General features: G+C 41.9%; 1 protein-coding gene across 1 annotated transcript in view; it reads left to right on the plus strand.

Moving 5' to 3' along the window:
- NOS1 (nitric oxide synthase 1) overlaps positions 1–21,778 on the plus strand; it is a 507,091-nt gene that overhangs the window by 335,986 nt on the left and 149,327 nt on the right. The window contains exons 7-8 of the mRNA XM_069214501.1: positions 3,093–3,184; positions 20,121–20,262. Coding sequence (XP_069070602.1) covers positions 3,093–3,184; positions 20,121–20,262 — 234 coding nt within the window. The remainder of the gene's footprint in view (positions 1–3,092; positions 3,185–20,120; positions 20,263–21,778) is intronic.

Genomic DNA, 21,778 nt, shown 5'->3' on the forward strand with positions numbered 1-21,778 from the left:
GCTACTGTCCTTGAGTGAGAAAGGCTGAAGCTGGAGGCCATGCATGGTCGGAGAGTAAATAAAAGCCTGGAAAGTGTACAATATATGTGTTCAGATATATGGTAGGAATAGAACTGAAAAAAGTTTAAGCTAAAGCTTATTATCACATGTGGGTGGTAAATAAAGACTAGGTATCAAATGTCCAGACTTGATGGGTCTAGCAGTCCTCATCTACTGCTATGTTTTTATGGTGCACACTAAAATATGTCTGTACATTTAGCCTAGATCTTCCATCCTGTGGTGCTGTCCCCATGGTTTTTTCCTCTGGTGTGTTCCAAGTCGTGTTGTGTAGTCATTTCCTGTGATCTGATGATCATGTTAAAGGCCATGTAGTGACATTTTGATATCATCTTCATGTAAAATAACATGTTTGAAATCAGACAAATCCTAAATCTTTTGATCATTGAGTGTTGGCAAGTATAGCACAGCCTCATGCAGGGCTGGCCCATGGTCCACTTTCATGCCAATCTGTGTGCTGTATGTAGATCAATGCACTCCAAGGGCAACTTGGGAAAAGGAGGGATGCTAAGGAGTGTGCGCTATGGTTTTAAATAGGCAATAGATTATCATTTATCAACGTTAACTATTTTTTAAATTTTAAGGTATTACTCAAGGGTGTGATTTAGCTCAAAATATAGCACAAAAGATGTTGGGAACAGGGGTTCCCACAGTTGGTTTGGCCTGAGGCCCCCAAAATCAATAAAATGTCCCTAATTGGTGCAGCTTATAAGTGCATGATTAGGAGAGGCGTACTTGCATTTTGCTGTTGATATTTCCACTTCCATGGTAATTTAACTCTTATGATATTGAATAGTACAAAGGATTTCTCATGTCATTTGTAAATGTTCACAGATGTGAATGTTTTAAATTGAATTTCTTTGAAATGTATAAAACATGTGAAATGTATTTTCCAATTATCTTCATCACACATAAAATCTTTATATTCTTTGCAGTTCCCATCGAGAGTCCTATTTTGTTCATTCGAACTCACAATCCATATTTTTTATTTTATTCATTTAGAAAATAAATAACCTTCATTTCCAATTGTAAAATTGTTATCAAGAAACCAAACACATTAGGTAAAACAACCCAAACAATATTCTAAGCAGTTTAATTTTATATTATTGTTTAGATATACCTAATTTCAATGCCAGCACCCTAAAAAACTAGACAAAGCAACTTTATGAACTTATAACTGATAAAACATTGACTTTTCCTGGTAAATGGATCAGATTAAGGATTATTTTTTGCATTCATTACTTCAACGACCCTAATCAGACCTACAGACCTAATGAGTTATGTTGGCTAACAATTAATAAATCAAACATGGTATTAGTTATAACCAGCGCTATGATTGCACTGCTTAACGTTAATTGGACATAAATTACTGTGTTTGACTAAGTCTAATGACGTAAACCATGAGTCAATTCAACCAAGATGTCATTATTTCCAAAACTCTTATTTTCTTTCCAATTTATTTTGTTATGAAATTAGTGTGGATGTATTATCGTTAACTAATAGATCAAAACACTTACTCATTAAAATCTTGAATTTACAACTTGGTGAGAAATCTGTATTTAACAAAACAAATATATAAATGAATTCAGACATATGAACACTTTATATAATATTGCCATTTCTTAATGTATAAATGCATTTACCAGGTCATTAATAGGCACATTTGAAGCTGGTACGGTAACACATATTACAATGAATGTGTTATAATAATTTGCTCCTTTTGGTTGCCTTATTTAATATCAGTTGGGTAAAAAAAAGACAGTATTATGTTCAGTTTATTGGATATATTTCTGTGTGTACATTTAAAATTCAATCTGAGATTCAAATGTGGTGTCATCAGTGTATGTTGGCTGGTTTGTAATCCCTCTTCCTTTCTGAACACAGAACTTAAGAGCCTACAGCATAATACAAGAAAAGATATAAAGTTTAAATTGATGTTTGTAATAATTGTTATGAGTTTAGGTTGAAGTAACGCAATACATCACTCATGTTACTTTATTGATGTTGGCAAGACTGACGATTTTCTCCAAATGTCTGAATGAGTCACCAGTTAGGTAATAGTATTGGAATTTATTAAATACACTTGATAAATCAATGTAATATTGAACTTATATTTAATAAAATGTGTAATGGAATTTTTGCATAGATAGCAATGGTCTGCAAACTATAAAATGTCATATTGGATTGTAATTTGTTTTCCTTTTTTTGTGTGTTACTGTAGTTCCAAGGCCTCATTTGTGCTAATAAAAGCAAAGAGAGTAAATGCTAGGGAACCTTGATGAAATAATACTTTGAAGGGAATGGAATGGCCGTAGCAAAGAGTTAGTGCTACAGGTTCTTCTGGCTTGGGATTGTCTGTGAATGTTTCATTTCCTTACTCCTGAATCTTTGTTGGGACCCAAGTTAGGCCGTCTGCATGCAATACACATGTAGTGTAAAGGTATGTGCGATCATTTATAAAATGAATAGTTGCTTTCTTTACACATCTGCAGTGTAGATAATGTGCCTGCAAGAGGTAGGGGTCCAATGCAGCCTTCAACTCTTGCAAAGCCTCCACAGGAACACATTTTTGTCCCAGCTTGAATAATACCTAAAGTTGGCATTTTGATGAGGTCTAATGTATTCTTGAAATTGGATTGTAATCCATATCTTTATGCCGGAAAATGATGTAACTAGTTCATGGAAGCTCATGAGAAGGGTGTCTTCCAGAGCCATGGCATAACATTCCCATAGGATTGGTGGTGCATGCTGCATGTGTATTTTTATAGTTGATATTTCAGTCCACACAGACCCCCATGCTCTACGCATAATGCGTATTGAGGGAAAAGTAGTCCGTGAATATGAATGACAGTGCAGGAACAACATCTCCTGTAAATTAGCAATGACAAATCATCTTACTAAGGCTTTATATAAAATGTTTTTGTTCCTATAATAGTTGAGGGATAGATAAGCTTTCAGAATTCCGAATTTTAGCTTTTACTAAAGATTTTCTCATTGTCCCAAAGAAAGAATCAAACTGTTGTGTTCTGTTTCAGGTCTTTGATGCACGTGACTGCACCACAGCTCATGGCATGTTCAACTACATCTGCAACCACATCAAGTACGCCACCAACAAGGGTAACCTCAGGTGAGATTGCTTTATAGAGGACCGTGTGCTAGAAAAACTAACTATGCTGTAAATTAAATGGTAAAATAATATTCAGGTAGACAAAAAATAGTGAGTAGAGCTCATTTTGGACTTGTAGGTAAATACCCATGTGCTTTTAGGCTTACAGTGGTTTTATAAGTATGATCTTTGGAATTCTAAACTACGTCAAAGAAGAATCCCTACTAAATTAGCAGTAGCTATGACTGTCAGTCTGTCCGCGTCCCTCCCGAAAACAACTCCATAACAATTCACCATCACCGTCATCATTGGGTTACTGTGCTATTCTTAAACCCCTCAGGCATCCAAGCACTGTATCAAAATGAGAACAAAGCAGGTGCCTTGTTAAAACAGATGTATTTTAAGGACACTCTAGAAAGGGAGCGCAGTGTTGGCCTGGAAAAGAATAACCTCCCGCTCTTTCTCTGTTGTTTGGATAGTTATTGGTGTCAACAAATAGTTCTGATTAGTAGATCTCCAAATTCTGCTTGGTCTGCTTGGTCTGTGGAGTGTCAATCTTTTCTTCGAGGATCTGCCAAACATTGACTTGTGACATGGGATTAAAGCATTAAATTTAACCCTAGAATGAATAGGCAAAATCAGTCGTAGTTCACACAACTTTGGTTGAACTCTCTGCTTGACCCAGGGAAGACCAAGTACAGTAATGTGGCCAGCTCCAGAGCGACATCTTTAGTCTGCCTCATTCAGCATATAATAATTTGATTCAAACATATTAAATCAAGGTGTCAGTTCCTCTGCATTTGCATTAACATTTGACAAGGAAATTCCTGCCCAATGTGGTGTCTAGTGTTTGGATCCTACATTATGGCGGTCGGCGGTCGCCGCCCGCCAAGCGGTTCCCGCCGAAAGACCGCGGCGGCCATTCCGGCTTTCCCGCTGGGCCGGCGGGCGACCACCATAAGACCGCCGGCCGGCCCAGCGGGAAAGCCCCTTCAACAATGAAGCCGGCTCCGAATGGAGCCGGCGGAGTTGAAGGTGTGCGACGGGTGCAGTGGCACCCGTCGCGATTTTCACTGTCTGCAAAGCAGACAGTGAAAATCTTTGTGGGGCCCTGTTAGGGGGCCCCTGCACTGCCCATGCCGGTGGCATGGGCAGTGCAGGGGCCCCCAGAGGCCCCACGGCACCCGTTCCCGCCATCCTGGTTCTGGCGGTGGACACCGCCAGAAACAGGCTGGCGGGAAGGGGGTCGGAATCCCCATGGCGGTGCTGCAAGCAGCGCCGCCATGGCGGATTCCCTGGGCCAGTGGGAAACCGGCGGGAAACCGCCGGCTCCCCTTTTCTGACCGCGGCTTTACCGCCGCGGTCAGAATCGCCCAGGAAGCACCGCCAGCCTGTTGGCGGTGCTTCCGCTGCCCTCCGCCCTGGCGGTCATGGACCGCCAGGGTCGGAATGACCCCCTAAATGTCCTGGGGGTCTAGAATCAAACTAATCACTGTGTGTACACCAGTATGCTAATGTTCCCAGGCAGAGATGACTATTTACATCCAGCACTTACTCTAGCTGTAAAAGATGCACTAAACATAGGATGCTTTAGCTCCTCTGTGTTTAATCAATAATGACATTTCTAGGCAGTGTGGGGAGTCTTTCAGAATAAAAATGTTCAGTGATAGATTCAATGGTTTTGATGGGATAGTGACTACAAAGTTGAAAGCAGTCACACTACACAGGGATCTGGGCAACTTTTCAAAGGGCATATGAGCGGTGGATGTGGTATAAGGTAGCGGTGATGCACCAAAGCATTTACTAAAACAAATCAAAATTAATAAAATTCTTTACATTGCAACCCAAATTGTGCTCAGCGACAAGCTGAACATGTTGCCCAGCCCATGCTCCTTCACTGTGCCGCATTTTATCTATCAAAACATAAATGGAACTTATGGCTAGTGTGTGTTGACTGCGCACAGTACCATAGTTCAGGTCCATGCAAAAAACAGTGTTCAATTTCGGCACCACTTGCTTGGAGTAATATTTGAGATCTAAAATGTGAAAGGATGGGGAACTTGTGATACAAAAAAGACTCAAACATTTGTGGTTGGCGCTCTATAAACCTACAAAGTGGTCTAGTTGTAATTTGGCCATTTAGCTATAGGGTCACAGACTTATAGAAGGGAAGCGGGCCACTCATTAAGACAGGAAAGAAAAAGGTTAACTGTTGGAGATACATTTCTTGACAGAGAACAGCAGATGACTTCTTGCTGGCTTGGCTGTTGTTTCAAGTTAGGGTATAATTCTTAGCACAGACTGCTATTTAAAGATACGTCCTTAAAACTCCTGGTTACTATGGTATTCAGACAGTGATGCATTTTTCTAAATTTACAAGCATAACTACAACTGTATTTTCTTCAGCCAACTATCAACTAAAGACTCGGGGGGTCATTACAACCCTGGCGGACGGTGTTAAAGCGGCGGTAAGACCGCCAACAGGCTGGCGATCTTTTTTTTTGTATTATGACCATGGCGGTTACCGCCATGGTCATCCGCCGCTTCCCCGTTCCGCCCGCCAGGGCGGAGACGACCGCAGGGCTGGAGACCTGGGTCTCCAGCCCGGTGGCCGTGACAATACCTCCGCCGGTATTGTGACCCGGCTTACCGCCGTGGATTTCCAGCGGTAGGAACCGCCATGAAATCCATGGCGGTAAGCACTATCAGTGCCAGGGAATTCCTTCCCTAGCACTGATAGGGGTCTCCCCCACGCCCCATCCCCACCCCCACCCCGACTCCCTCCCCTACACCCCCCACCACCCCTGCCACCCCCCAGACTTGGCAGGGCCACCCTCCCCACCCCGTCCCCCGACATTACCTTACACATACACACCCGACACGCACGCAGGCACCACCAACACACATACACGCACACACACCGACATACATGCCAACATCCACACACACAGTCAGACACCCACAATTATGCACACATTTCCGAAACACGCAACACCCCCGCAAGCATACACGCACTCACACACCCCCTACATACACAGACGCACACCCCCATGCACCCACACAACACCCCCTGCCCCCCTCCCCTAACAGATGATCGACTTACCTGTTCCGTCGATCCTCCGGGAGGGGACGGGAGCCATGGGGGAGGCTCCGCCAACACCACACCGCCAACAGAACACCGCCGCGCAGAATCACAGGACGTGATTAGCTCGGCGGTGTTCTGTTGGCGTGGCGGTGGAGGTGGAGCAACCTCCACTTCCCCGCCGCCCGCAAGTATGGCTGTTGGCAGCTCTCCGTCGGAAAAACGACGCAGAGCAGCCAACGGTCATAATACGCTGAGCGGCAAACCGCCACTACTGGCGGTCTTCCGCACGGCGGTCCCTCAGCGGTCTTCTTAAAAGACCGCCGAGGTTGTAATGACCACCTTGATTCACAAAGTTATTGACACATCAAAGTGCAGAAATAGCGGTATGTACAAGTTCACTTGGCTCTCTCCCTGTTCGGTGCAATAAAATGGAGTTGCCGGTTGAATTACTGGAAACCGTGGCTTGTTGTAACATGGCAAGTAACGCCAAAATGATTAATTATGAGAATCTGGTCATGCGAGCAGATGAGCATGAATTGTCTTTGAGGTGCTCATTTGTACACCAACACTTTAAAGTTTTCAACTTTCCCCTTAATGTCCCAACATTGGTTGATGCATGAAGAGAACAAAATCCATCCTATTGGTCACGGGTGCTAATCGAGGCCACCACGCAGGACACTACCGATGGTCTACGCCCTGTAATCCTAATCATCAAGTAAACAAAACTACAGACAAAATGAGGATGATGGGGTTCCTATTCATCTCAAGAAGAATCGCAAAAAGCTAGAACCTTCTTTCAGGAAACATAGCTTAGTAGTGCTGGGAGTATACAAGAATTTTTATCTGAGTTTGCTTAGGGGCAAAAGCCCCCCAGAAAAACTTCAACAAATAGGCTATGTGGAAGAAAAAAAGGCTTACTTTTTCTCATCCCCAGCAGTTATATCCTCAAAAAATGGCCTGTGAGTAGGTGGGAGGGTAATCTATGTTGTCCCTAAATTCTCTTTGAAATAAAATGCATAAGCATTTCCCGCTCTTTGATACTGGCCATGCTTGTCTAGTCAGAAACCAAGGTTCATACACTAGGTTTTAGCTGGTTATGGTTTACATCAGCCCGTGCCACTGACAAAAAAGCAATGATTAGGTCATTTATTTAATGTACTACAAAACTTACAAATTCTATTTTTGAAGAAGCTATTGGTCCCACTTGCAAACTACTGGTCACTCTGAATCCCACCTCCAATTTACTAACAGGGAGTTGGGGTGAGGGAGGGGGAGGCCTAGTGATGAATGACCAAAATATAGAATATCAGGATAGTTTCTGGGGTATTTCTTCTGCGGTAGGCCCGCTATCTCTCAAGCAGTCAAAAAACGATGTTTTAATCATCATTTATGCATTAGGCCTATAAGCCTGAAATGGATGACTTTTCATTAGTAGCCCCATGGTTATGACACACTTGTCAAAACAGCATGACTTGACTTGAAGTTTACCTCTGTAAAATTATTTCAGGTCATTAACAACTCTGAAATAATTTTGAGAATGGAGAGTGATCATTTTCCCCAGACATTTAAAATGTCCATGTGAGGTCTTGCACCCCAAAAGGCACAGTGTGGGTTTTGATGGTTTTGCACAGCTGGCATTGTTTAAATGGTATTACCATGTAATCCCCAAAACTAAAAAAATGATTGGAATCACATTTAAAGCATTTAACATCCTGCTTGTGCGATAATGAGGATAACATTCTTCCTGCTATGGTTTGGGCTGCCATTGTTATGCACATCATTGGAAAACTCAACGGTATCTTGTCAGTGAATAATGTTTCAATTAAACCAACATCAAAGGGGTTTAGCAATATATTAAAGGCACTAAGTAGAGTCAAATAAATACTACCTTGTTTGGTTTTCCAGGGGTGGGAGGTAATAATAATGAACTCAGGTTTTCTAGAAAAGAGTGTTATGACAAGCCAAAAAGTGGGTCAACGACAATTAAATGGCTGGAGTTATATACAATGTTATCCACTAGAGATTACAACGATATCTGCAATATATCTGGTCAGACCAAAGCTAACCAGCAGAAGCGGACATCGAGAGCTCTATATACCAATGGAAAAAGCACTTCAAATCTTGGAATGTCACCCCTGAAGAAGTACGCAAACTGCATAGTGAATCTCATGAGGATTCTGTAGTCTGGGCAACTAGAGAGAGGATTGCACATATCATCAGAAAGAGCAGACCCTATAGTCCTCCGGGCCCAAATTGCCACTCCAGCAGAGCTATTTAAGAAAGCTGTTTTCTTTTGGACTATGGGGGTTATTACAACTTTGGAGGAGGTGTTAATCCGTCCCAAAAGTGACGGATATACCACCAGCCGTATTACGAGTTCCATAGGATATAATGGACTCGTAATACGGCTGGTGGTATATCCGTCACTTTACCGTCACTTTTGGGACGGATTAACACCTCCTCCAAAGTTGTAATAACCCCCTATATGTTTAAGCTTTTTGTTTAATTGTTGCTTCAAAAACTATTAAGTTATCTGATTCTTAGATTCTTGGCTGTGCTCTGTTTTCCACTCCTAAATTAAATAGGGCCCTCAACCAAATCCTAAAAGTTATAGATTGATGTAAATGCGATTTCGTGTTACTGGAAGACCTACAGGACCGAATTGATTAAAAACCAACTGATCCCCAAGCTTCAGATAGGTTTCCTTGCTGATGGAGGGACAACTTTCATATTTTAGCCTTAGCAGTGCTGTCAGAAACCCATACTGCCCCTACTGCACTCCACTATATGCATGTTTTGTAGTTTTTCCAACAGATTTTGGCAGCATAAATAGAAATCTTTTGTGGGGAAAGTTTCATATATGGAAGATTGCAGCCATATTACTCTGGAGCGTACAGTAACTGTGGTAGACTAATTTGGGTTGTGTCAAACAAGAGAAGAGCAATTACATCTCTGACCCAACAAAAACAAGCAAGAGCTTGAAGGAGGAGTGGCTTTTAGCCGCCTTACTCTCCAGTCTGTACGTTGCAGGCCACAGCATCACTTTCATGAGCGATGCGTCATATCCTCCAAGATTAGGTGTGTAGCGATTACCAGGGCTGTTGGATACAAATATCCTGGCATTTTGCTACCACTTTCACTTTGGCAACTTAAAGCCAAAATCGGCATTGTCCTCAGCTAGAGTATCACAATTTGCACCTTCTCTCATACCCTTTCTGGAAGGAGAAAGGGCTAAATTTCTTCCTGGCAACCAGGCCTTCCATAATAAGCTGTCAACCTGTTCAGCCTCCCACATTCGTCAGCAGAAGGTCAGATCCAAGTAGCATTTGGTCTGATAAAACAACTGTGGGCACGGGAATTCTCATCACTTAGATACTGTTACAGGAATAAATATGCTAAACGTTGTCGCTAAAGCTATTTTAAGGGAAAGGCTAAAGACTTAAAATATGAATCACATAGCTTGCATCTGATTCCGAAAAAATGAAAATTATTTTGAAAAGACTGGCGAGCATAGACTTTGTATGCAGCACCGCCACATGTTCAGCAGTAGAACAATGCTCGGCTGGATCAGGTGCTTCCACATCAACCAAGCGAGCCACTCCCTGGTACTTGCCATAGGAAAGTCTATTAAAATTGATTATATGAGATTTGGCTTGTATGATTTCAGTGAGGCCAGCCAGAGCTGCACGTTTGAGCAAAATCGTGATCCATGTACCTTACCAATAGTAAATAACACAAGGCGTCCCACTTCCTCTCTCTTCTCTCGGCCTTAAAAAATGATCGAAGACGTGTTTTTAAAGCCAGCATTACTCAAACTTGACGTGAAAAATGCTGCAGTTGTAATGACGAGCGGCTTCTGCAGGTGTTGTGAAGTTTATGAAGGTTGTGCAACACAAATTTGTGGCAGCACTAACATCATCTCTCGACCAGTTGGAGTTTTAGCTTTTGCACTTGAGGACTGTTTCTGTCTTCTGTTTTTCTTTCTCATTTCAGGATGTGTTGATCACGTGTTTTATTTGTTGCCTTGCACATTTGCCTTGTATTGTTCCTGTTTTTACGTGATTGCATCATTGCTATTTTAATATTGTTTGATATGATTTTAATGTGTCGTTATTTATTATTGAAACTGATTTAATTACCTACTTACTAAAATTTTACTTGACTTCAAGTTCCTATGCAGATTCACAAAAGGTAAATTTGGAGTTGTAAATGCATTTATTCAATATGAAAATTCCACAAGGAATACACCTGACCACTGAGTTAGGTTCTGGGAGAGCATGGGCAGGGTTACTTTACAAAGATCCTGATTACAGTATAACTGGGAGAAAAGTATCCTCTTATTTTATACGTTAATTCCACACCACCTGCTTTTATTTGGGTCTCCGCCTGGTTTTTATTGGGAGTGGGAGGACAAATACAATATTTCCAGTAAGAATAATTGTGTGAGACTTTGCCTACAGCCACGCCTCATTCCGCTTTCGTATCTAATAGGGAGAATCACACAATGCTTCCCACGTTATAAAAACACTTCCCATTCCCATTCCTACTGGCCAGCAGCGCTTCTCCATTATGGCAGAGGAGCGTTGGTTCCCACCCCCCACCCCCGGCACCCTCTCCCGCGAGCAGCAGCCGCTACAAGCCTTTAGCGCATGTATGTTTGTCCGGCCATCTCGAGCCAGCCAAACAACATGCGCACTGTGCTTTCTGTTACCCGGCACTGCGTGGCTGGGCTGGAGAGAGTAGGCAGAGGCCTCTAGTTTGACTGGCAGCACCCAGCCAGGGTGCTGCAGCCAATCCTAGCACTGCTGTCATACAGGGTTAGGATTGGCTGCAGGGCTGCCTGGGAGCCTGTGCCTCCAGTGACCAGGAAAAAGGAGCAGCACAACGATGAGGCAGGTAAGTTTTTATTTTTTTATTTTTTTAATTGAATGTTTATTTTGTCGTCCCCCCTCCGTGTGCCACCCTGCCCCTTCCCCGCGCAGCGAGCTTCAACTGCGGTACTAGCCCCACCCCCCGTTTCAGTCACATCACACCCCACGCACCAGCCTTCTCATACATCTATGGAGATTACTTTAATTGTTGTGTTATTTTTAGGTCTGCCCTTTTAGACTTAGGGTTTTCCCAAAAAATACATACAGCGTCATTTACATTTTGGTTCTGACCACCACATTATACAACATGGGACAGTGGGTCAGCCCACATTGCTCATTGACTTCCTTCACTCTGAGTGACTGCACATAGCCGGTGCATATTATTCAAGCCCCCTAAAAATAATTTCATTCTCTTAAGGGACATTTCTTTTTCAAATTATGTTTTATTTTACATAACATTTAAATACCAGCAATTTTTGTGCCCGCGCTTAAGTGGTCAAGCTAAATGATTATTTATTTTTTGGCTCCTTTGAAGCCTTGCTTTTATTAAATGTTTACGTGGCATTGTAACTTTGTAGCACCCTGCCATATTAATACTAATAATAATGCATGGCAGAACTGACAGACTTGTTATTTAAACAGATTCGCTAGTAAAATGGCCACGTCAGTTTTTTTTTTTTTTACATTTGAAAATGTTTATTCTAAACCTGTGGCAGCCACGTTTATGTGACTGCACTTTTTCTTTTTTTCTTTTTCGTTTTGTGGCATATGATTGATATAAAAAACATTATCTACCGCACCTTCCAAGGCTTGAGCTATATGCTTTATCACTAGCTTCACCTTGATACTGGTAGAGTCCAGCCAATCATAACACGTCTTCTTACACCTTCTGTGAAGTCCTTCACCTTTGATTTCAAACCCCTTTTTCCTTTCAGGCATAGACTGCCTATTCCGTGGACATATTTCCTACTCATCAGTCCACTGTGGCAGTTTTATACTTGTATATCACCATTGGTTTATACAATGGATCTTGCCGTTAGCTCCCTTCCTTCCATGAGGGGGTGTATAGTGCTCCTATAGGATGTTGTTGACCCCTACTCTTTCATGACTGGTTTTGTGACCGTCTTGGAAGGTTGTTTCCCCTACTGTATGTAATCTCTTCGTTATCTGTTGTCACCTAATGCAGTTATCTCCCTGCAGGCTAGCATTACTACTTTAATGTTGGTTCAGGGGTGTGAAGGTTTCTAAGGTCTAGTATCCAGATTCCATTCCGGGAATCCATCTTTATGTCCTCCTTTTAGTAGCATTCAGTGTTGATCTACACTTGGATCGCTGTTTTCTGAGTTGGTTTTTCCTTCCTCCCCCCCCAAAAAAAAGGGGGGGTAAAATATATACTCCTCAAGACAGACAAATCAACCAAAGATTAAATCAAGGCCAGTACATCAAAGGAAGCAGAGGGTGGAAGATTCCCCTGCTCAGATAAACCAACAGATACTGTGCAGTATAGTGAGAGCAGAAACACAATGTAGAGTGACACCCTTTGAGGAAAGTTTTTTTCACAAAAAGGGCATAAGCACAGCTCAATATTCAGATTTTGAGCCTTTAATGTTTTGCCATCTACAATCGAGGGTTCCGATCACATCCCTCATATGGTGTTCTGTTTTCGTTTATGACATCCATGTTGTCCTGATCCTGTGTGTGTTGTCTCTGGACATCTTCTGCTTGGACCTATCCATGTCCTTCCAAGTCTATCCCTCTGTATGGGTTCCCTGGCTGTTTTTTCCAGTCCTTCTGTCTTACCCATTAGTAACATGCTCTCGGTACACGTTAGGGTGTTCTGTTGGCTGGCTCCACGTGCCTCACATTTTTGCTTTATGTCTACGCATTTTTTCACTTTCGGTATTCTAGTACACGTACACTCCACTGTCAGGTTCATATGCCTTTCAGCATGCTGCCTCTGCTTCTCCCACATTTTCAATAATCATTCTGGTGCAAGCAGCACTATGCGCAGCTTCCCTTCTTAATTACTCTGTGGGGTTTTTCCCTTGATAGATGTTATGTTCCTAACTCTCGCAGTCCCTATTGGACGCTTTTGCTCCCCATTCATCTGGCTATTCTTGGGGGCACTTCATGTTCCTACCTGTTGTGACTCCACCTCCAGTTTCATTTTCATGGACATTTCTCAAACACCCATGACGTTTCATATCTTCTTGGGATCTGTGAGTCATCTACTCTTTGTGAGTGAGCTACATGCTTCTTCTCACCTTTGTCCATCTCACAGCTGGACTACTACTCCTTACTAGACCAGTTGTTTATTCCAAGACTGGGGAGATGTGTTTGCAGCTCTCCTCCTGGGTTGATATTGCTTTGGTATCTAATTCTAAAATAAGGAATCTGCAGATAGTTGTTTTTTATCAGATGAATAAATTACTTACCTTCAGTAACACCTTATCTGGTAGAGGCACAGGCTAACCGCAGATTTCTTAACGACCCACCCATTCTCCCCACTTTACGAACTGTTATCTGGCTTCAGTTTCCATTCTTTTGTTCGATTTTCAGTTAAGTGGTTGTAACATCATTAATAGTTTCACCTTTTTGGATTATAAACTGTTCCATTACAAGTTTCTATGTGGCTCTGCGTTTGTTGTGCGGGTTCTAGTCACAGAAGAAACTGACGTCAGCACATCGGGGGAGGGACTATATGGACTCCATCAACATCATATCCAGGGACAATATTGCTACAGAGTCGCACTACGCCCTCTAGTGATGCGCATAGGTACTGCTTAAGAAAAGTTTCCAGATCCAGTCTGATGCCTAGGGGAGAATTCTAAGATAATCAATCTGCGGCTAGTCTGTGTCTATACCAGATAAGGTGTTACCAAAGGTAAGTAACCTGTTCTTTTATATCTGGGATGTCTTCTCCAGACTAAACTCAAATGATACTGCTTTATATAATTTCAAACATTTACCTTTGGATGGCCACTGTGTGCCAATGCTCCATGTCTTTTGAATCACATTTATAGCCTAACATTGTGTTTGCACAATTTAAGTAAAATGCTCATCATGTTCTTTAAGATCAATCATAGTATTACACCTATTAGTGTGGTAGTCTAGCTCTCTACAAAATTTAAAAGAACAACTTTTTACTTTGACTATCATCAGCTAGAGACAGTGACCTCTCTGGAGAGGAGCACACATGGGCCTCTGCCCTAGCTCTATTTGTCCTGACACCTCTCCACCTCCACCCTACCCCCACCAACAAGACCTCACCACAGCTGTTGAATGTGGCAACACACAGATAAAAATACACTGCACCTTGCAACACAAATGTGTGTGCCTCACAAATACATTTGCCTATCTACCTTTAGTGTTTATTTGAGGCAGTACACAGGCCTATAGGTTAAATTAAAATGCTTAAACCTGACTTTCTGTGTTTGTGTATGTATATGCAGGTGTGTCTGTACACACATACACAATCTTACAATTGCCCATTGCAGGTGGCACAACCAGTTTTATTTTTGTCCCACTATGTGTCCTCTCCCCAGAAATAACTTCTATAAATCATTGTAACAAAAACAACGTATGTGACATTCAGAGAGAACTCCATGCAATACTCTTCTACCAGGAGATTACTCTACTGATGCATGCACATTTTAACATGGGAGGTGCACCTTCCTAGTCATAGATCTAGTTTCTCCTTGTACAATATTCTGAAAGGGCAAGACAACTTTGAAGCAGGTCTTACCAGCAAGGTCTCAGTACTAAACGCAATTCCTTCACATGTTCTAAAGTTTGTGGCACAAACATTCCTTACCAATATCTCTTTGCTCAGGTTCCCTCATTTACCGCTTATCATTCCTCTACTGATGCACTACACTTGACCTGGAGTCTCAGTCTTCAGCTCCAACCCATCAGTCTGTGCTTCTTTGTGCTTTGACTCTAGAGTAACTTTTAACCAAACCAGTTCTGCTAGTACTGCTAAAGTGAAATTCAGAATTGAACATAGTGTTACCCAGTGTCTACATCTGTATTTTCAACTTCCTAATATCAAGATCTGCAAGTAAGCTGTTCTCTAAAAACATTAGGAGCTATGAAGAATTACAAGATATTTTCTTTTGATGCACAAGCAATTGATATGGTAATTTTTTTGCCATTGGGAATTGCCAATGGAACCATTCTTCCACTTATGGCCTCATGTAGTTTAATATTAAGATGAGGCTTGGAGAAGTTGCAGCTCCTCCTAAACAGATGAGTGTCTGGCACATCAGCTTGGGCATTTGCAAGCATAGGGGCTGAGGGAGATAGGCTGCAGTTTTCATAGTCTGAAGAACATTCAGTGTGGTTAGAGGAGAGGGAGGTGAGCATGGCTATAAGAAATTGGATTATTGTTGAGGGTGGCGATTACCCACCTCAAGGATAATCACAACTCTTGTCATAGTGAACCCTCAAAGTGACTACATTCACCTGCACTTTACCAGAAAAGTAATAACAGAAATGCAAAACAGTGATAATTACCAACTGAATCAGAAAAATAGAGTGAAATGTAATAAACAAAATGGCACCAAAATGGCAGACATTCAATACGAGGAACAAGAGATAGGAGTTTTAAAGTGTTAAGTAGAAATAGCACCAAAAAAGCACAAAGCACCAATGATAGTCAGTGGTCGTGGTGGACCAGGACCTATGCACAATTTGTGGCTGGCTACAGAGGAGCTCAGGTCGGATACGCCAATCTGGTACGTCCTAGTCAAAGACTGTGCCTTCTGACTCAGGGCCTGATTTTGATTTTCGAGTAAAATACTCCATGCCCTGGTGGAGGTTCTGACTGCTAAATTTAGAAATGTCCGTTGGGGCAACAGGCATTTCTAGCATTCACAGGAACTGCCATTAAGGCATTGTAACTTTGATTTATGGCTCTGTCAAACATGACAGAGCTGTACTGTAAAATTATTATTATTATTTTTTTCAAAAAGAAAATCTCAAAGCAGGATTTTCTTTCTGGAATTAAAAAAAATGCCCCAGTCTCGGCATGGGAGTTATCTCCCTTGGCCAGTGGGCCACTAGACAGTTTTCAGATTTTCTGCAGATCCAGAAGGTGTTCTGAAGTAGGTCCCTGGGAATTCCAAATTTATGCCTGGCACTAGGTAGTGGGTGGGAATGACTTCTGGGTACACCCAAACCAATGAGGTAAAGGCATCTAGGGGTTACTGTATCTACGTTTGCTGCAGTTCCTATTTTCCTTACTGCAAACAGGCCCAACATGTCATATGTCATGGCATTTTCAAGTTGTCAAAAGTTTTCAGCTTCTTTAAACTTTGGCTCTGAGGGTGTGTGTGGCAAGTGTACTATGGTAATCCTAGTGGTACTATGGTAATCCTAATGTCCTGTATCTACCATAAAATCCAGTTTCAGATAGGTACTGTTCCCACAACAAACCCTGAGACGAAAAATTGGTAGGACAAAAGCATCCAGACAAGGGAAACACAAGAATTGTCTTGGCATTGGGTTCTCTCTCTCTTTCAGGTGTGCCCCATGTGTTACATGTGGCCCAACAGACTTGTCAAGCAGGATTTGACACTCTAGCCACAGCCCCATCTTGCATATTCTGTGGAGTTCAGGGTACTCATTATTGCTTATCCAGGTCAGCTTATTATTGGCTCGTGAGAGGTTTTTCATATAATTTTGGGCATAGCTGAGAACTGGCAGAGACTTATGCTAATTAAAGTAATGCCAGGTAAAGTGTAGCTTTCTAAAAGTTACTTTTTCTTAATATTCATTAAAAATCTGACTTATTTTCATAACTATTAAAAATAGTTGTTTAATTATTTTCTAGCTGGTCTCAATCCTGATACACATTATTAGCATTTTAATCTGTGCTCTAGTACTTTACAAAGGACAACTAGGCCTTCCACAAAGAAAATAACTTTTATGGCCTTGTCACTGTAGGGACATGGTATTGTTAATTTTCTACACATCTCATTTTTAAATTCCACGCACCCTGCATTGTGGGCTATAAGGCTCCTATAAAGGTGAATTAATAATATTTAAAAGGGAAGTTTTTAACCTGTCAAAAATGGTTCATTTTGACAGGCCACAGTGCATGCTCCCCACTGTTATAGTTAGGCGACAGTGGTAGACCTGAAGCCATGTTTGCACTGTCACTATAGTCAATGGCACCATAGGTGCTGTAGTCCACTGGTAGCATTTCATTTCTAGGCCCTTGGGTACACTTTACCATATACTAGGGCCCTACAGGCAAATTTAATATAGCAATTGAAATTATCTTAAAGGGGGAGCAGAGGCACTTTTCTGCAGGTTATCAGTATCAAAATGCACAGCATTAGAAAGCCACCAAAAACATAGGATTCAGCAAAAGGTGAAAAATCTGGGGTGGCCATGCAGAAAAAAGTGAATTTCCTACACTGGCAATCTACGTGTCTCTGAATCAGTGCTGCAGAAGGAAGGATACACCTATATTACAAGGAGGTGCAGATTCGGGCTGGCTAATGCACTCTTCTCCTCTTACCGACCCTGGAGGAATTCATATCGAGCTTGAGGAGACCGGGCTCTGTTGCACACAGCATGCCAGTCACAAACTGAAAACGAGAAGCAGACATCCAAGCTTAGACATTTGGGTTAATGGGAACAGTGTGCCCATCAGTGATCAGTTAAGAGTAAACCAGTACTGAATGAGTGCTTGCAAATCTGCACACATGCAAAGCAAGGCATAGTTTGATAATTCAGTCAGGCACTGGGTTTAGTGAAGTGCTATGAATAACTGATGCTTTCTACCACAAAAAGGTGACAAGATGTTTCTGGTTGCCCTTAGCTTCTGTGATCTGTGAAGACATTGAGGATTCTCTGGTAAACCACAGGTGCCCACCATGCCTCTGTTCGCTCCCTGCATCTCATTGTTGCATTGGCAGTCAGTCGTCTTGCTCTACAATTGAAGAAAAATGTAAAAGTATGTTTGCCCAAGCACAGTTCAGAGTGAATTGAACCAAAGGAGTGTCTGACCTCATTGGCTACTACTCGAGCCATATTGGAAGGAAGTGCATCACACAACAGGAAAGGAGCATGTGATAATGTAGAGTAGTGGAGATGCTTATGTTCTAGAAACACAAACAGCTACCTAATATGCTGATGACTCAGTTTTGATGGAAGATCATAATTTGTTCTGCTCTCCATTTCTTCTCAATTTCGAGCATTATACACAAGGAGTGAAGTTGGTTTCTACTCTTTTCTGACTGGCCTTACTATGTACCTGTTTACCCACCACACATGAATTATATGCTCCTTTCTCCTTAAGCCCCAAATATTTGAGTGTTCTACCCCTCTATCAAGATCTCATATCTCTGTAATCCCATACAGTAGCAGCATAACATCAATATTTTTAATATTGAAATGTTCTGGAAATTCACTTCCCTGCCTTTCAAAAACTTCACACCACCTTTCCTGTGGTCTTAGTAATTGCAAATAAGCTGGTGATAATGCCTAACTCATGCACAATGTAATGTTAGACCACCATCAATGTTATCTATTCCTAACATAGACTTTTAATTTCTTCCTCCCTTGTCTTGCCACCATCATCCCTCTGGATCAAGACAGCATCTGCATCAAATGAGCAGGGAGGAAGCACATGGGTGGCAACCTTCGCCATGATGATTACTCTCTTGCTCACTTTACTTCGGGACAGTTGTCTGCATCATCTGGAAAAAAACAAGGTCCTATTCTTCCCCCCGGCAGAGCTAGCTGGCTAGTCTCTCTGTCTGCCGCCTACTGATGCTGATTTTCTCAAAATAGAGTGCCTGATTTAGAAGTCTGTGGAGGGAATACTCCGTCACAAACGTGACGGATATCCCGTCTACCATATTATGATCCCCATAGGATATAATGGGATCGTAATACAGTGGCTGGGATATCCGTCACGTTTTGATGGAGTATTCCCCTCCACCAATATCTAAATCAGGCCCACAGTCTGTTTTATTTTCAGTTAAGCCACTGGCGTCCCAGTGGTTTTCGAGATTCAGAAAGCAACATAGTTGTTAAATTCAGATATTTAACTCTGCCTCTTCTGTATCATCTCCTCTGTTTTGTTCCTTCTTCTAAAAAGTTGAATTTAAAAAATACTTTGAACACCAATCTAGCTAACAGCACCATCAAACATATCCTCTATAAGTAGAGGATCCAGTTGTACCAATATGGACCGATGTACAAAGACATTTTTGTCTCTAAGCAAATGGATATGGCCTGAAATTGATGGATTAACACCTGCCAGGTATTCAAAAAAGGATGACTAGCAAGGCACAGTTGCATGCCACAACTGTGTACAATTCAGCAGTAGTAAATCTCACCCAAGGGTTGGTGAGCTGATAGATAAAGGGTGTGGGTGGCCTTGTGAATGTACACAACTCACAGGTTTGTTGGCATTTGCAAACTGCACTCCAACTCTTTTCAACCTGGAAATGGCCAGAGATTTGCTACAGCAAACGGCAGGAGCAAATCACTGTTCAGGGTGGGAAAGAGGCTGGAACATCCAAAACCTCTGAGGATGCAGGGGAATTCATTTTTCAACATAGAAGCATCTTTCCCATGGGGAGAAAAAAAAAATGTGCTGTTGCGCAGTGTGGCTGCCTTTTCCCAATTCAACATTATACTGTGAGTACAATTCTGCATTAGGGAAGTAGCATCTTGGAGATCCGGCGGAAGGAAAACTATACAGTCTGAAATCAGACTCAACAACAACAACCCATCCTTCAAGGCAAAAGATCAAGTTTGTGCTGTTCTATTGTCCTACCCAACCCTTTGCCAAGGGTGTTTCTATCACGTTACAAAGCAAGATCTTTTTTATTTCAATGGATGCTAGATCCTTTCTTTTGTGGGTTTTCTTCTTTCTGTGTTTCTGGGTTTGTCCTTCACTTTTTCAGTTACATTGAATTTCTGTTGATTGTTACAATTCTCTCTGCTTGTATTTCCACATTAAACGTGTTTTCCAATGCAGGTCGGCCATCACTATCTTCCCACAGAGGACCGATGGCAAGCATGACTTCCGTGTCTGGAATGCACAGATTATCCGATACGCAGGCTACAAGCAACCGGATGGCAGCATCCTTGGGGACCCGGCCAATGTGGAGCTGACAGAGGTAACATTTCTCATAGTTACTAGGAGGATACATAGTCACCAAGTGTGTCAATAAAGCTTTAAGGGGGTCATTTAGAGTTTAGCAGGCTGACAGCTGTCCGGCTGGTGCTTCTGAAGCATGGAAGGCTGAGTTAACTTTTTTGGGATTCAAATTCATGAATTCACAGCGGCGGCAATCATTTAACTGACTCAGCTACACTGCCACCCTTAATTAGGTAAGCTACATTTCTACTTGGGAATTTTCCTATAAAGAATTGATAAAAAACAGTTACTCACATTTCTACCCATAGCTTTAGATTGAGAGTGGGCAAATAAATCACCCAAAAAGTCAGGGGGAAACCTAGACTTCCATTGTCAGCTGAAACTAAAACCCATAATTTTTCTTGCCTCTTTTCTGATTGAAATCTTCCATATCCATTATTAAAGAGTCTTCTACTGCAAGATGACTGTATAACCCCTCAACAGTGTGTGTTTCTATCTTGATGCCAGGGACTGACTTTAACAATACTGTGCTTATCTTTTTGGCCCTTGCCCTTTCTCTCTCAAGTGCTCTGATTTATCAAATATATTTCAAACTCCATGTCCATTCCCTTTTAAAGTTCTATTTCTCTTACTCTAGTTGACTAGGACCATCTCCTTAGCTAGACTCTTGGTTTTATGTTTATATTTAGCAAATGGATCCTTAACCTTTTCCGTGAGCCTCTTAACATTTAAAACGTGCCTGCTTATTTGAATTCTACAGGCACAGTTTCCTGCATCTTATCCTTAACTATCTACCATGCACAGGTTTCATTGAGGCACACCAGGGGCCATATGTACGAACACATTTTCCCATAGACATAGAATGGGTAATACCCTTTGATACATCTGGCCCCAGGTCCCTTACTGTTATTATAATGAAAAGTCATCACTGCTCGGCACAGTATCTGAAAAGATGGTTAAGCGGTGAGAAGTGCTGTTTAGTGATTGATGGTTAATGCATTGGCATGGTATTCCAGCCAGTATTTTTCTGACTATAAATATCAGCTATTCGACCTTTTCAGGTGGGGTGTCTTTCCCCTTTGGTGAATTTGAAAGCTGTCGATTGCAGGCTCACCCCCAAGAGTCCCAGTTTCATTTAGTTCACAGTCAATTCTGTCTCCTCTAGATGTCCGCCTAAATCTAAATCCCATTATGATTAAGGGACTTAGATTTAGGCGAATGAAAAATCCATCATCCTTATGATGGAGTAACCCGTCCGCCAATATCTAGATCAGGCACCTAGTCTCATATTGAAATCCTCTGCTAAGACCAGAGAGAAACACAGAGGGGCTTCCCATAGTTCACTAAGTACAGATTCTGATTTCTCTGTGTGATGACGTTTCCTACATTCCCATAAAAATACATGTGCAATTAGTAAAGCAAATGTAAACCTTAAACAGAGGGCAGACTCAAGTTCAAGGTGATGTACCAAAGTGTTGTCCAAGAAAATATTTATCTGTTTTATTCTATAAATTCTCAGATAAGACACCATGCTC

Source organism: Pleurodeles waltl, chromosome 11 (genome assembly GCF_031143425.1).
Source record: "Pleurodeles waltl isolate 20211129_DDA chromosome 11, aPleWal1.hap1.20221129, whole genome shotgun sequence".
Taxonomy (NCBI): Eukaryota; Metazoa; Chordata; class Amphibia; order Caudata; family Salamandridae; genus Pleurodeles; species Pleurodeles waltl.